General features: G+C 51.6%; 1 protein-coding gene across 1 annotated transcript in view; it reads right to left on the bottom strand.

Moving 5' to 3' along the window:
• Window positions 1-15,989, bottom strand: part of MYO18B (myosin XVIIIB) — a gene marked incomplete at its 5' end in the record, with an annotated part of 162,267 nt that overhangs the window by 130,676 nt on the left and 15,602 nt on the right. Inside the window, 3 exons of the mRNA XM_081113701.1 lie at window positions 9,789-9,933; window positions 13,933-13,996; window positions 15,580-15,680. Of these exons, the coding sequence (XP_080969827.1) occupies window positions 9,789-9,933; window positions 13,933-13,996; window positions 15,580-15,680 (310 nt within the window). The remainder of the gene's footprint in view (window positions 1-9,788; window positions 9,934-13,932; window positions 13,997-15,579; window positions 15,681-15,989) is intronic.

The raw sequence follows: 15,989 nt of genomic DNA, 5'->3' as shown, positions 1-15,989 counted from the left end.
TCTTCCTTCCGTCTCACCTTGCCCTCCGCATGCGGGGGACAGGGGGGAGCACTCTGCAAACCAACACCATTATCAGTTGTCACAGACAGAAAGTAGAACTGAATACAACACGAGCACAAAAATATCATTAGAATCTCATTAGACACTGTTACCTGGAGCCAGAGGGCTGCTCTCTCTGTTGAGAAGAAAGAGAGGCATTAAAGGCTATTAGCCCTGAATGAGACTTTCTTCTTCCTGGGCTGGGGGGGGGGGGGGTTGACAGCAAATTAAAGAGGTGGTAATTGTCGAGGCAGGCGATGTCCTGTCCCTCTCCTGCGCCGCCCCTCCCCCGTCACTCTCTAAAACAGTCCCTCACACTCCACCTGCAGTGACCTTCCATCTGAAAGGAGGAACAGGGAATGGATGCAGCAGGACTCTAAATCCTGCCTAATTTAAGGGGCATATTTCCAAATACAAAGAACAGAATCTCGCTGCTGAAATCCAGGAGGCGCACAGGGAACTTGACCGAGAAAATGCATCGTCTGCTCCCACCTCCCCGAAGGCTGGGCCCTGCACCACATCCAGCCGCGGGTTCCTCTATGTCAGCCCACACGTGGTTCAGCTCTGTGGTGGGCTTCCACCCACGCGATCTCGGGGTCCTCTCCCTCTTCTTCTGCGAGCATCACATAAAACAGTGATGGCGAACCTATGACACTCGTGTCAGAGGTGACACGCGAACTCATTTTTTTGGTTGCTGTTTCTTTGTTAAATGGCACTTAAATATATCAAATAAATATCAAAAATATAAGTCTTTGTTTTACTATGGTTGCAAATATCAAAAAATTTCTATATGTGACACGGCACCAGAGTTAAGTTAGGGTTTTTCAAAATGCGGACACGCCGAACTCAAAAGGTTCGCCCTCACTGACATAGAGCATGCGATGCTGGCCGGTATGAAGGCTCCCTGGTGCCCCATGCGTCACCCCTCCTCTGTCTCACCCACCGAAGAAAAAGAATTAGAAATGCCCAACAGGATTACAAAGACGACCTTAATATTCTAACGTCAGCCAAGCAGCTCCCCCAGGCCAGGTACTGAGCTGAGCCCTGAGCACCCACGGCCTCACCGAATCCTCCCTGCAGCCCTGTGAGGTCAGGGTGACTATCCAGGGTCATGCAGCTGGTAAGCAGCAGAGGCAGGACTTGAACTCGGGCCTCCTGGCTCCAGCACGCAAGACCCTAAGCGTGGCGTCATGCGGAGGGGCATCCTCTCGTAAGGGGGCACTGACCCAAAGTCATAGTCGGAGGTGAAAAACCAAGTGCCCTTAAAGTTGCCCTTGAAAATCTCCTAAGCTGCCCAGGATGTACAGTGTGCATCCACAATCCCAACACAGCCAGCTGCTGTCCCTCCGGAGGCAACGGGCGGCTTGCCTTCAGGGGCCGTGACTGACGCAGAAATACGTGTCTGCAGCCCCTGGCCTCACTTTCCCTTTGCAGGTCTGGCTGTGTTTATGTAAATACGATGCATATGTGATAGCACTGCCCACCCTTGAATGTGTTTCATATGAATCTGTTTCATAAAATGATTAGCAAATAACAGTTCTATTATTCTTAGTGGCTAATGGTCCGTGCATCCCGCCATGCCACTGGTGGAGGAGGTGGGGGAGGCACACCTGAGCGCGTCTACGCTGCAGGGGAGGATGGTGGTGTGACCTTGGCTGATCTCCCAATGGCCTTGCAAGGTCTGCGGGCTGAGTGTTAAGCCTGATTCTACAGTCGAGGCCACTGAGTCACAGAAACGGATACAGCCCAGCGCTAAGTCTCACGGCATCTGAATAACTGAGCTACAACTTGATTCTAGGTCCCCAGAGAGAGTGAACAAAGGAGAAATGGGGGAAAGAGAAAAGAAAGGAGCCAGGAAAGGAATGGCACTTCATTTTCTGAGCTGCTCAGATCCACCTGCAAAGGCAGGCTGTGTTTCTCTTTCCCTTTATGCTCGACACAAAGAGAGACAGAGAGAGAGGGGAAAAAATAACATGACTGTTGTCCCCTGTGCGCCATGAGTTCAATTGCTATCAATTACTGTGGCCTCCTGTATGTATTAATAACCAAGTTATTTCTCTTTCCAACAATAGCCGTGCTGGTGCTGACTTACTGAACATTAGGTGACTTATTCATAATGCTGGTCCATCGGTTCGCATTGCCTCACACTGAGGCTTACAATTCAGAGCCCCGGGAGGAGGGGCCACCTGCAGGGAAGAGATAAGCCTAAAAGGCTGTAGATGCTACAAGAAAAGGCAGCGCTCCAGAGACAGACTTCCAGGGTTCAAATCCCACCTGTCTCCACTTTGAACCTCAGTTTCCTCTTCTGTAAAATGGGCATCTACCCACCATGGAGTTCCTGAGAGGCCTCAATGAGATCACTTAGCAAAGGACCTGCCTGTTAAATTCTGATCCCATTCAGATTTCTGCCCAGGGACATCCAGCAAATTCCTATTGGAAAATGTAACCCTCTCAGAGGCCAGAACTTCAAGTCTCTTCCTGCTTCTTAGGACTTCTTCCTGTTCCCACCGCCCCCAGATGCCATGCTGCCCCACAAATCGTGGCCTATTGTTCCACCTGCCCGACCTGGGAGAAAGCTGCCATCTGCCCCAGGGTCTTTGTTCGTCTGCACCAGGGGTCCTCAAACTACAGCCCGCGGGCCACATGCAAATACAAATATTGTATTTGTTCCCGTTTTGTTTTTTTACTTCAAAATAAGATATGTGCAGTGTGCATAGGAATTTGTTCATAGTTTTTTTTTAAAACTATAGTCTGGCCCTCCAACGGTCTGAGGAACAGTGAACTGGCCCCCTGTTTAAAAAGTTTGAGGACCCCTGGCACAGTCAGTGCTCCCTGTAAGGCCTGGTCAACAAGCATCTATCAACTGCTGCTCATCTGCTCATAATCAAACAGGAATCACTGCCCACAACCTGGCAGCTGGTGAGACAACACAGAGACCACTCCCAGGGCTCTGGGGACCATGAGCAGGTGTTCTGGAAGAAGTCGGCTTGCTGAACAAATCAGTTAGGGCAGCATCCGATTAAACGCAGCAAAACGGGCTGCATTCCTGCAGGACTTCTCAGAGCTTTGAGTGTGCCAATGTGCATTGCAAATTTACAAGAGGGGAGCCTGGGTAGGGGGTCTTCTGAACTAATTTGATCTCACCTCTCTGTGCCTCAGTTTTTGTCTCTGTAAAATGGGGTGACTCCTCTCCCAAAGGGTCATTTTCAAGATAAAAAAGAGACATTGGGTGTGAAGCTGCCTGGGAGTGTCCCCAAGGAGGGGATCCACGTAGAGGAGGAAAGTCATCATGGAGACCTCAGCCAAATGGGGTCACCATCACTCGTCACTCAAGAGGAGACTGTAGGAGCAAAGACTTGGGGGTGGGACCAGTAACAAGTCTGTGAATGACTTGCCTGAGGCCACAAAGCTAGCAGGGCAGAAGCCAGGATCAAACCCCATCGCCATCATTATAATCATCACCACAATCACCATATCCACCACCATCCCCATCATCATCACCATCACCATCATTACCACCATCACCACCACCACTACCATCATCACCACTACCATCACCATCATCACCATCACCACCATCACCATTAGCAGTGCTGTTATGCTCTGTCTCTGAATGATGAGTCCAGACAATTCACACTAGAGTTTTCACTGAGCCACTGCTCTCTCTCCACCAGCAACAGGTTAATGGAGTCCCTGGTGATCAAGGCTGAAAGAGACCCTAGAGCACATCTAGGTCACCCCCGTTGGGAATGTCCTTTCTCCTCTCTGACCATCAGTTTCCTGATCTGTAAAACGGGATAATTGTACCTTCCCCAAGGGGTTGTTGAGATGGTCAAGAACTTAGTGCCTAGCAATCAGCACTGGATAAATGTTAGCTGCTCTGTGGGAAACAGAGGCCGAGAAGATGGGAGAGGACTTCGTAAGGCCAGCCTGTGAGTGAGTGGCTTGGCCAACCTGAAACCCAGTCGCTGCCCTTGTTCCAGAGGCATGGGGCTGCCGGAGAGTGCCGCCTTTTAGCATCAGCCACTCCAGGGTTTTGCTTTTTTTCAAAAATATAATTGTTTACATCCCAGAGCAGCCATTTCAGCTTAATGAATGAATTCAATATGCTTAGAAAACACCGAATAAATCCTTGCTTGTGGCCCAGAATAGGCCTGGCTGCACCAGCTGTCGGGCAGGGAGCCAAGCCACCAGCTGGGGGAGGGCGGAGGCTGTGGGGTCTGTGGTTACAGGAAGGCAGGAGGGTGGGGCTGGGCTCAGGAGGAGACAGGCTTCGGGGTTGCTGGGTCCAAGGACAGAGCAATGAAACCTCCAGGTTGTAGGGCCGAGTGCTAATCCTCTCTTCCTCAGAGATCTGTGTCAGTCTTGAGGGGCCAGAGCAGGGGTCTTTGTGTTGGTGCCTTGCTGATGGGAACTCGGAGCCCCCAGGCCTTGCCCAATGGGGTTCCGCTGCCTGGAGCAATTTTTTCTCAGTTTTCGAGATTGAGCTCAAGGGTCCCAGGCCCTGGGGTGGGGCTGACCATTCTGAATGTGGGGTGTCTCCTGGCTAGGATTTTCTCTTGGCATCACCAATGCCCTTGTCTGGGTTCCTCTCCCTTGATCAGACTGAAATCCTGTCTTGAAAATTGAGGTTGGTATCCCAGGACAGCTGAGGACCTGCCAACCAATAGGCATAGAAGAGAGAGAAGGAAGAAAGAGAGGAGAAAGTGGAGAGAGACTAGCTGAGACAGAAAGGAAGTGATAAAAGGAGAGAAGAAGGAAAGAAAGAGGGAGAGAGGTGGAGGAAGATGAAGGGGGTGGGCAGGAGGGGGCTGAGCCGAATAAACAGCAAAGACCCAGGAGTCCAGAGACTCAGATTCTAGTCCCTGCACCTCTCCTGCAGCCTCGCTGAGCAAGTCCCTTCCCCTCTCGGGGCCTTGGCTCCTGCCCTGGACAAAGAGGGGCTCAGTCAGGCCTGCCAGTCTCAGCCCCTGCTCAGCACGTCGACTCTGCAGCTCCGCAGGGAGGTCCCAGGGCCGGGCAGATGGGAGATGGTCCCTGGCTTCCGCCATCAGCGGGGAGGTCTCCCCGGGGCAGGTGAGGCTCTGGGGAGCTGAGCTTGCCATCTGAGGCCCTCTACACAGAGGAGCCATCTCGCCCAGCCTGCAGCTGTCCTGCTTCTTCTGACTCAGCGGCTCTCAATGTCTCTTAACCCAGGGCCCAAAGAAAGAAGGCTGGTCCCACAGCTGGGGCCCAGACACCAACCCTACTCCACGCTCCTGGGGAAAATGGAGGTGTGCGCTGAGCGCTGAGCACCTGGGACAGGTGTGCAGTCGTCTCATTAGAGCCAGGGAGCAGCTGGGGGGGGGGAGATGCCCCTCTCAGCTGCCGAGCGCCAGGTGGAGGACTGACCTCTGCTCCCCCGAGCCCTGCCTGCTCCACGTATAAAAACAAACGTGACATCAGAGAAGAAAAGAGAGGACAGGCCAAGCGTCTGTTTTGGAGCGGCAGACGGAGATGGCGGCCCCAAAGTGGAGGCCGCAGGTCCACTGTGAAGTGCCACGCCTTCCTCTGACCCTCAGTGACCCAGTGCACGGCAGGCAGAGGTCCAGTTTCCTGCCACTTAGAGCTGTGTGACCCTGAGTTAGTGACTGCACCTCTCTGAGCCTGGGTTTCTCCACCTACAAACAGGAATGACAACAGCAGTGCCTACCCTAGAGACTTGGGAGGGTTAAATGAGTCAACCCGTGTAAACACCCAGGAAAATGCAAATGTTAGACTTCTGACCCAGCAGTTCCATGTCCAGGAAGCCACGCCTTCAAACCCTCCCTCATGGGCACAACCTCCACAGACAGAGATGCTCAGTGTGGTGGCTTAGACACCAAAGAGCAGGAAGCGCCCTGAATGATTGGCAGGACTGTTACCTAGGCAGAGGCCCACCCACTCCAGGCAAGCCCTTGCCGTCCACAAAGAGAATCACGATGACCCCAAGTGCAAAGAGGCCAAGACTCGCTGTGAGATGAGAAGAGCAAACGGCGTAGAAATGGGGATGGTGTGGACCCATCTGTGTAAAGACACCAACCAAACAACCAACCAAATATTTGTTATGTGTGCAATGTAGCCAAATGACATTTTAAAGGCCTGAATATAAGCCTATCATTTAGGTTGCAGTAATACACCCATCTCATTTCCTGGTGTTAATAATGTGCTAACTACAGCTGGGTACAGTGCCACCACGGAAAGCTCCTGGGGCTCCATGGACTGCTGTTCCGGCTTCCTGTGAGTCTGTAATTACTTCAAATCAAAACGTGGATCAGAGCCCCGGATAGTGCGAGTCAGTTGGTGGAGCTCAGTCCCGTGCGCTGAAGGATCGCCAGTTTGGTTCTCAGTCAGAGCGCATGCCCGGGTTGCAGCTTTGATTCCGGGTTGGGGTACGTGCAGGAAGCGGCCAATCAATGTTTCTCTCTCTCTCCCTCCCGTTCTCTCTAAATTGATAAAAATTGAGAAACAAATTTTAACAGGGAAAAATCCAGCCTGTCCAGGCAGTGACACTCTCCTGCGTGACCATGTCATGGTGGACCTGTCATACGCATCTGGCAACACCCATGGAATGTACACGTCCAACAGTGAACCCTTGTGTAAACTACAGACTTTAGTTAACAGCAGTGTATCCATACTGGCTCTTGCGTTGTAATAAATGTCACCTCTAAACATTAACAATGGCCGCCTCTGAGGACGCAGGGATCTGGGGGCTGAGGGGAGACGTTGTTCATTCTATATTCTTCTCTATTGTCTCCATTTTTCACAGGAAGACAACTTCGCAGTGTTGCATATGCAGTGGCTTTAAGACAATAAAGACAGTAAAACACTTTGCAAAGTGCCACTTGAATATACAGTCATTGCCTGATGTTGGTGGCATCCCTGTTGCTATTCCCACTGGCCTTTGGCACACGGGGTCTTCCTCCAGCTCAGGGAGCGACTGGCCACGTCCTCCTATCCTTGGCTGGAGTACCCTGGTTGCTGGATGTTGGGGTGCCCCAGCAGAAAGCAGGGGGCTGGGCTCTTGTCATTATTGCCGCTGTCTCTTCTTCCTGCAGGGCCCCCGGGGCTCCCCGGGTTACAGTCCCATCCATTTGGGGGCTGACATCTTTATTACGGCAGACAGGGAGATGCCGGGCCGACTGGCAGCCTCCCTTCATCAGTCCATTACGCGGCCCCGCGCTGGGTTATGTATGGGCCTGACTGCGTCATACATCAGGCAATGGGGTCAGCAGCAAGCAAAATGGCAAATTGAGTGAAAGACAAATGAATTAAACCTCCTACCAGCCTTCCGAGAAAAACGAAAGCAAAGCAACACGGCCATCAAGGCAGGCATTGCTCATCCTTGTTACTCTTGGTTCTGAACGTTATTGTCATTTTTGTGACGTAATGATGGACAGCGGGCAGAGTGACAAATAGTCTCAGACTTCCGGGGAAAGTCCACATCATCCCTGACAGCGACAGGACCGCAGGGCAGGAGAGGATTCGAGACCCGCCTCAGTCAGTCTTGCAGACTCAAGCTTCACCAAGGAAAACCCCCCTGGATGGTGGACGGATGTTCTATTAATAACGATAGCAATGATAGCAATAATCATCACAATAGCAGAGCTTTATATAATGTATTTATATTAAATGTTGTAAGCCTCCAGAACCCTAAGAAGCAGTCACCATCACCCCCATTTTACAGGTGAGGAGACTGAGTCTCAGAAGTCAGGAGACTCACTAATGACGCAGGAGAACCAGAACTGAACACAGGTCACCCTGGTCCCAGAGGCCTGGCCTTTACCCCCGATTGTGAGCTCTCCTGCCTCTATTCTGCTCATCAGGATGACCTTCCAGATGGAGGAACAGAGACCAGAGGTTGAACGGAGATGGGAGGATTGGGTGGAAATTAGACGGAGCTGTTAGGAGTGAGGCGAAGATCCAGGCACCCAGAATGCACCCAAGGACTGGGCCAGCTGGGCAGCCTCGTAGAGGAGAAAAGCAGAGGCTTTGGAGGAAGACAGGCACTGATTCTAACCTCAGCTCCACTATACAATGCTGTGTGACCCTGGCAAAGTTGCACAACCTCTCTGGGCCTCAGCATCCTGAACCAAAACTAGGGAATTCCTTCCCTACCTTCCTATCAGGGTTGCTGTGGGAATGAAGAGAGAACACAGGGAATGGGTGAGTGGCCCATTGCAAAGTCTAGGTCAGTGGAGCAATCTTTGCAGGAAGAGAGCCGAGGTTTCAAACCTCACCCTGAAACATTCCAGCTGTGTGATCTCTGTAAATCACACACCCTCTCTGAGCCTCCATTTTCTAACAATACACACACACACACACACACACACACACACACACACACCCTACACACACACACCATGAGCCAAGTCCTGTGCTCCACATGTTTTGGCCTTGACTCACTTGATCCCCACAATAAGCCTACAACTTGGTACCATCATTAGCCCCATTTTATAGAGGAAGAAACTGAGGCTGAGAAAGGCCAACCCAGGATTCACACCCAGCAGGCCGAGTCCCGACGCCTGCCCATGGCGTTCTTCTTCCTCACCAGATTATTGCATGAATCTCATTGGCTCAAAAAGCATAAAAATAGGATCGGGGCTCTCGAAATAAGTTAAGGAAGCCAGACTCTCTGAAAGGAGATCATTAAAAAACACACACACCCTGATTAATGGAATATTTCAAAATGATCTGTTATGACACAAAGCGAAGACATTTATATATGACTTTGAAATTCTTAATAGCTGATTTTAGAGCAACCTATTATGAAATCTTCCAAAGCAGAATATATAGTAAGTAAATCATCAAGCAGGCCTCCCAGGCAGACTGACGGCAGCTCCTCTTAAAGTAATTTATATGCTGGGATGGGGGGAGGCTGGAGGAATTATCACCATAATCATGTATTAATAAAATATTTATAAATATGACTTTCTCTTTTATTGTCACTGGTGGTGACAGGTATAAGTCAGGTCCCTGAGCCCACAGCAGAGTCCCGTCCCACTTGCCCAGGAGGAGGAACTGAGGCATCAAACTTCTCTGCTGACAGGTCAATAGGTGGGAGTGAGGGGCGGAGTTCCCTTGGCCTCTAGTGGCATTGGAGGCAGAGAGGGTTCAAGTGCGACAACAGAAACAGAAAGGCAGGTGCCATCTACTTGCAAGACTCGCTCTCTTCCTCAACCTGCAGAGTGCTGGAGGGAACGAGCCCGTGTGAGCGGGGCCGCCTTGGGACCGTCGCCTACTCAGGCTCAACAACGCGATAACTGGGTACGGGCAGTGGGGAGCATCTCCCAGATGTCTAGATAGAAGACATCACCTTTACTCTGTGGGCCTAACCTTCTCTCCCATGCTCTAGAGCCTCTCTGCTTGGTACAGCAGTCACTGGCTAGGTGTGACCATTTAAATTTGTGCTAATTAAAACTTAATGCACTTAAAGGTCACTTCCTCAGTCGCACTAGCTGCGTTTCAAGTGCTCGGCAGCCACATGCGGGCAGTGGCTCCTGCGCTGGACGGCGCGGACAGAGAGCATCCCCATCACCGTAGAAGGTCCTGCTGGCCGGCGCTGCTCTGGAAGGTTTGCTGGAGAAACCCAGCCACTGCCTTCTCCCTGGGCTTTGCCCAGCAGCCTCCCACAGAGCAGCCCCTGACACGCAGATGATGGTAGACTCCCCCCGCCCCATTTCATGGAGAGACAGCCAGCAGCCCAGGGGAGCGGGGCAGGAAGGACGTACCTTTGCAGGCCCCTGCTGCGCCCAGGTGGTAGATAGCTGCCAACACCTGCCAAATGGCTCGCTGCTCACTCTCCGAAATGCCCAGCGTCGCCATGGCACCCTGGAGCTGGGCGAAGGCGGCCGCTGCCCTCTGCTTGTCTTCGGGCTGAGGGCAAAGGGAAAGAAGAAGAAAAAGAGGTCATCGTGGTGGAGAAAATGCAAACTCACAATGCGAAGCCACGCTCCGTCTCAGAGGAAGTGTGTGGTCACTTTTTGGCCACAATTAAGCCGAGGACGGTTGGCAGTCATTTCTGTCTGACTTTGGAAGGCGATACGATTCTTACTCATTCGTGTGTCCATTCAGCAGATTTAGCGAGGCTCTGCTCTGTGCCAGCCTCCGGGAAGGCAAAGATGAGCGAAACCCAGAACTTGACTTTGAGGGCCTCTCAAGGTAGAAGTGAAAAGAGATTTAAAAAAGCAACTCAGTGTGAAACAGGCTAAGTGGTAGGATACGGGTATACGTGGGGAGCTACGGGACATCGGAAGCAGGAACGCACTAATGAATCCCACCCAGGAGGGCCAAAGGGCATGTCACAGAAGATGAGACCGAACTGTGATTGGAGTTCAAAAGATAAACAGGCAGGGTTGACCCACTTCATGTAATAAAGGCCCTGACACGTACAAGGAGCAACACGACGAACAAAGGAGATCTCTGGAGACAACAGATGGTCCCTGAACGTGGACACGGAACAGGCACTTTTGGAGGTGGGGCCAACAGAGAGGGGAGGAGCTGAGCATGGGGAGGCCTCCAACACAATATTAAAGGGCATGAGCTCTACACTCCAGCCTTGACTGGCAAATACACACCCCTCTCTACATGCCTGGACCTGTGGCAGACATCACTAATCGATCAAGATCCCACAGTAAGCCCGTGAGTCCAGCTTCTTTTCGGGACATCACCCCTTGCAGGCACCACCGACTGAGCTACTGCAGCAACCGAAAGGGAACCTGTGCGCCACCCCCAGTGCCAGCGACAGGACACCGCCGAGATTTTTAAGCTGGAGGAATGAGAAAATGACATGATCCGATGCTAATGGGTTATAGAGCGTTATTTTTCTTTTTTAGATTTATGATCCCAATTATGTTTGATTGAATATTAAAATTAGTCTGAAACTCCCGCTCACACACCATCTGGCCAAGGAGACTCAGCCCAGAAGCCTGCAAGGCTGAGAGGAAGTAAGGTGGGGAGGAGAATTCTTTTGTCAGAAACCCACCAGCCCATAGTGAGGAACTGATTTGCACTTGGACAGAGCTCAGGTGATAAACTGTGGGCTGTTAAACCTGTCAGGTCCTTGAATTTGGTGGAGTCTGGTGCCCAGAGAGGGGGCGACGCTTGCCCAAGTCACACAGCAAATTAGTACCAGATACACAGGACTAGAATCAAGCTTTCCTGATTCCCCATCCAGACCACCTGTCCCATCCATTCAAGCCACTTCTAACTCGGAAAGAATCCTGTAAGGATCACTGACCAATTGGGACAACGTCAAAGCATGCAGGGACACTGAAAGATTCGCTGTGGAAACATTTCGATTAATAGCAAAAGCATGTTCCACTGATCCATCATATTTCCGGGCCACCACAGGACCACAAAATCCCTAGCAACCAGGAGCTCAACCTAGCAACCGCAGCTGCTCCACTGGAGCAAACAGAGGGAAGGAAGGCATCTTACCAACATGGTTATTTATGAGATTTCAAAGTAGCCGTGAAAGGGCACCAAAGAACAGTAGGAACACATTTATTATGGCTCCCACTGTCAGCCCTGAGCACTTGACTTTAAATTACAGCCAGACTCCATCCTCTGTCACTTAGCTCATGTGAAGAGAAGAATGAGAAAACTTCCAATAAAGCTAATTTGCTGCTTTTTCTCTCCAGCCCCACCCCACATCTCGGATGCGACCCAAGACATGGAGGGACAAAAACGACTAGGATCAGGAAGATGGTGACCATTCCTTAAACTTCTAGAGAGCCAACATCTCTGCACTGCACCCTGATAAAGCCAGTCCTTGCACTGAACTCGTGAAAAGAGAAATCGGTCAAATCAGTGGAATAAACTCAGAGCCCAAATGCCTATCCACGGGCGAATGGTAGACAAAGGGTGGTACAGGTATGGAGTGCTACGCAGCAATGAAAAAGAACGAGCCACTGATACATGCAACCACATGTATGAATCCCACAGACCCAACGTAAGTTACGACTGTTGGGTACAAAAGACCAACACGCTGCGTGATCCCATCTTTCTGGGCAAAACTAACCTACGGTTAGAGAAGTCAGGATGGTGATCCTGGGGTGGGAAATAAACCCCTGATGGGGAGGGGGCTGGAAGGAGCTTTCCTCAGGATGAGGAATATTCTAGATCTTGATCTTGTAGGTTTAAGAATATAATCATCACCGAATTGTACACTTAAAATTAGGGCACTTGATACCTTTTACTATGTTTTACTCAACTAAAAATATATATATATATTCAACACACAACATGCCCAGGGTTTATCTGATGCAATCAAAGACTCAAGGTCAACCAAAGGCTGCAGGTAATTTAGTGGGGGGAAAAAATGAAATCCCAAATGTTCTGTCCACATTAAACTGGACTGTGTCTAGAGCACTCAGGGGCCAGGACTGGCGCTATGGGAGTCAAATGCTGAACACTGACTGGATTCAATGACAAAATGGCAAAAGGAACGTTGGTGCCTGAAGAACTGGGTGAACCTCATGGAGACCATGCAGAGGGAGGGCAGGACGGTGTCACTCAGAGCCAGGAGCTCCCCATCCAAGTGACTCTGCCCCGTGCTCAAAACTGACCAACCCACTGATTCTCTCTCATCATTGATGTTTCTCTCTCTCTCTCCCTGCAAATGGATACCTTGGCCAAAGCTCATGAGCTGAACAAGAAAACCGGATGCTGGGACAGGCTCGCCTCCTCTGCCATCGAGGTCGAGGTCTGGGCTCCTAACTCCCCCCCCCCCCTCCACGCGATCATGGGGAGGAGGGTCTGAAAGAAGAATGTACTGCACATTCCAACACCCCCCACCATGAAGGGGCAGCAGGAAGGAGAAGGGTGGATTAAACCCAAATTTAACGATAGGGGAGCCACATCGGCTCACTCCATCCCACCCACCCACTGCAGAGACTCCACTGCAGCGGTTCTCAAAGTGGGGTCCCTGGACCAGCAGCATCAGCAACACCTGAGACCTTGTGAGAAACGCGTAGTCTCAGGTCCACCTCAGACCTACTGAGTTGGCAAATCTGTGGGTGGTACCCAGTGCAGTCTGAGAAGCCTCCCCTGATTGAAGCCAAGTAGTTCTTCCTTTCATCTATCCTCTCGTCTCCACAGTATCCTTGCAACCTTGGGTATATTCTCTGCCCGTGTGATTGCATTAATTCCCATGTCTGTCTCTCCTGCTAGAGCAAAAATTCACGGATGAGGACCCTAGTCCCAGCACTTCGCACTGGCCTGCTATAGGTACAAGGGGTGGGGACGGGAAGGGGGGTCACTCAGAAAAATGTGTTAAAATATAAACAAATGAACAAAAGAATAAACAAACAAGTGAACAAAATTGGTTTTCTTACACAGCTGAATATCATCGCTCCATGTCCTACTCAGAGGCCACAGCTTCCAGGAAGCCATCTCTGACTGCACCTACCCACATGACTCACCAATAATATTTACTAAGAATACCTGACTGAGTGACTGATTTAGGCCAAGCCCTGTCATTTCATTTAATCCTCACAATAAACGCATGAGGCAGACACAACTACTGTCATTATTTTACCAAAGAGGATACAGACGTTCAGAGAGGCTCGGTCCCATGCCTGAGGTCACATGTCTAATGAGTGTCAGAGCTGGGGTTTGAACCCGGATAGCCTGTCGCCAGAACCCACACGCTTACCTTTACCTAAATCACTTCCTGGTTATTTTTTGTATGTCTCATTCTGGCATGCCCAGACCCTACAAAGGAACCCCTCCCTCCCCACATGTCCAGCCTTTGCCAACTACAAACCCCAGCGGCCAAGGAAACGAGTCACATAGGAGATCTCTCCATCACCCTCCCATCCTGGCCACAAGTCACAGACCCCAACACGCACCCCAGAAGGACCCCGTCCTTACCTTAGACCAAGTGCCCATGCCGAAGGAGCTGCTGTCTGCCATCTGGTGCAGGTACAGCTCCGTCCTAGAAGCAAAGAAGGGACCTGATCTGTATTCCATTATTTGGAAGTTCAACTTGACAAATAATTGAGCATCTACCCAGTGCCAAGCCCTATGTTAATGCTGGGGAGGCAGAAAGGAAAAAGGCAGGGCCCCTGATTCAAAGATCTCATGGGCATTCTGGTGAGGAAGAGAGGCCAGCAGACCCCAGTGATGAGCCAGAATAGAACAAAGGAGAGACCGAGGGGCCAGGCACCAGGCAGCACTCCTCTAAGGAAGGGATTCAGAGCAGGGTTTTGAAGGATGAATAGGAGTTTGCCATACGCATACCTGGGAGAAAGGAAGGGCATTTGTGAAAGCGGACACCAGTTTTTGTCCCTTGGAAGCTTCCCGGTGGATGAGGGAACAGCCCGGTAGCAATAGCGGTAAAGAAAGGCAGAGCCAGTCCCCAGCATGACCCTGACCTCCCGAGGAGTCTGAGATGTTCCAAGCACTTTTCTCCACTCTCCCGGGGCCTCTGAAACTTATTTGGGGCAGCCTCATCTCCTCACACACAGCTTTATCCTGGCTCCTAAGGATGCCACACTCGCCTGGGTCAGGCCCACCGACACAGAGCTCCCGGGACTGGGCTGGGCTGGGCCTGGCGAGGAGGCCTGGAATCCTCTGCCTGCAGCAGCCAGCCCCGTCCTTCCCAGTCTATCCCATGGGGAGCCCCTTCCAGGCAATAGCTCCATGCCCAGAACCCAGCTCCATGCAGGGGTACAGAACTGACAAGCCCAACGTGGGGGGTCACCAGGGAGACGAGCCTGCCCTTCAGTGTTCTGAGATTAGGAAGTGGAGGAAACAGAGGCTGCAGAAGAGGATTCAAACTCCAGGTGCAGAGCTTACATGTTATACTCTCCCATGTTACACCCCACTATGCACTGCACACAGGACCTGCTGCCCGGACAGGTGGTCTGGTTTAAATACCCACAGACTGGCACTACGAGGTACCCATTCTACAGAAAAGGAAACCGAGGTTCAGAGAGGACCACATGGGGCAAAGCCTGGATCTAAACACACATCCCTCTGACTCTAAAGTTGGTCCTTTACAGAGCACAACTGTCAGGATCGAAGGAGGGTGGCCCCCAAGAGGCCCCCCAAGATGAGTCACTCCACCCAGTGCCCGCTTGTTCTGAAGTGCCCATTCAGGCAAACTCAAGGCCCCCACAAAATTCAGAAGCTTCTAGAAGACTTGGGGTCTGCTGGTCTTGCCCTCCTCCCACGCTACTGTCAGCCCTGTACTGACAGGCCCCCATCACAGCAGACGGCCTCCGCCACCCCCAGCATTTATGAAGAGCTACGTGTGAATCATCTCACTTAACCCTGTGAGGTTAGCCATGGTATTGTTTCCACCTTACAGAGGAAAAGAAACCGGGGTTCAGAGTGGATGACCCCAGCCGAGGTCACGCAGCCCGTGAGCAGTACCAGCAGCCGGGATCGGAGGCCAGGTTCCTGGCCACTGGGTCCATTCCTCTCAGCTCTGGGCAGAGCTAAGGCTGGGTCCCGGGGAGCGGATGCCCTTTGCACTACTGCCCTCAGCTGTCCCTGCCTGGCCCAGTCGCTCACCTGAGATCCAGGTCCAATCCCGCAAGCATCTGGGAGAAAACCTCGAAGGTGCCTTCCCCTTCCGGCTGCCGTGCCACACGGCTCTTCTCCAAAAGCATTGTCTGCAAGAGGAGAGGACGGGCCCCTGGTCAGCACTTGGGCTGCATCGGCTCCCTGCCCGGTGCCCAGCTACCCTGAGGCCCCAGAAGGGAGCCCTGCCCTGGGCCACCCTGTGAGGCAACATCTCACATCTGAATTCTGCTGGACACCTGCGTCTCAGAACTGATAAGTCCCTGTCTCACTAACTCGGAATCCACCTGGAGACTAATGTAATCGACTCGTTCCAAGGAAAGCATCTGAAAGGAAGAAGGATCCACCCTCCGCCATATTCTTATTTCACAGAAGCCTTTAGTAATGTGACCCAGACGGTC

The sequence above is a fragment of the Myotis nattereri genome (genome assembly GCF_964212035.1).
Source record: "Myotis nattereri genome assembly, chromosome: 19".
Classification (NCBI taxonomy): domain Eukaryota; kingdom Metazoa; phylum Chordata; class Mammalia; order Chiroptera; family Vespertilionidae; genus Myotis; species Myotis nattereri.
Note: the sequence above shows the minus strand (reverse complement) of the source record. Positions and strands in the feature narration are given on the sequence as shown.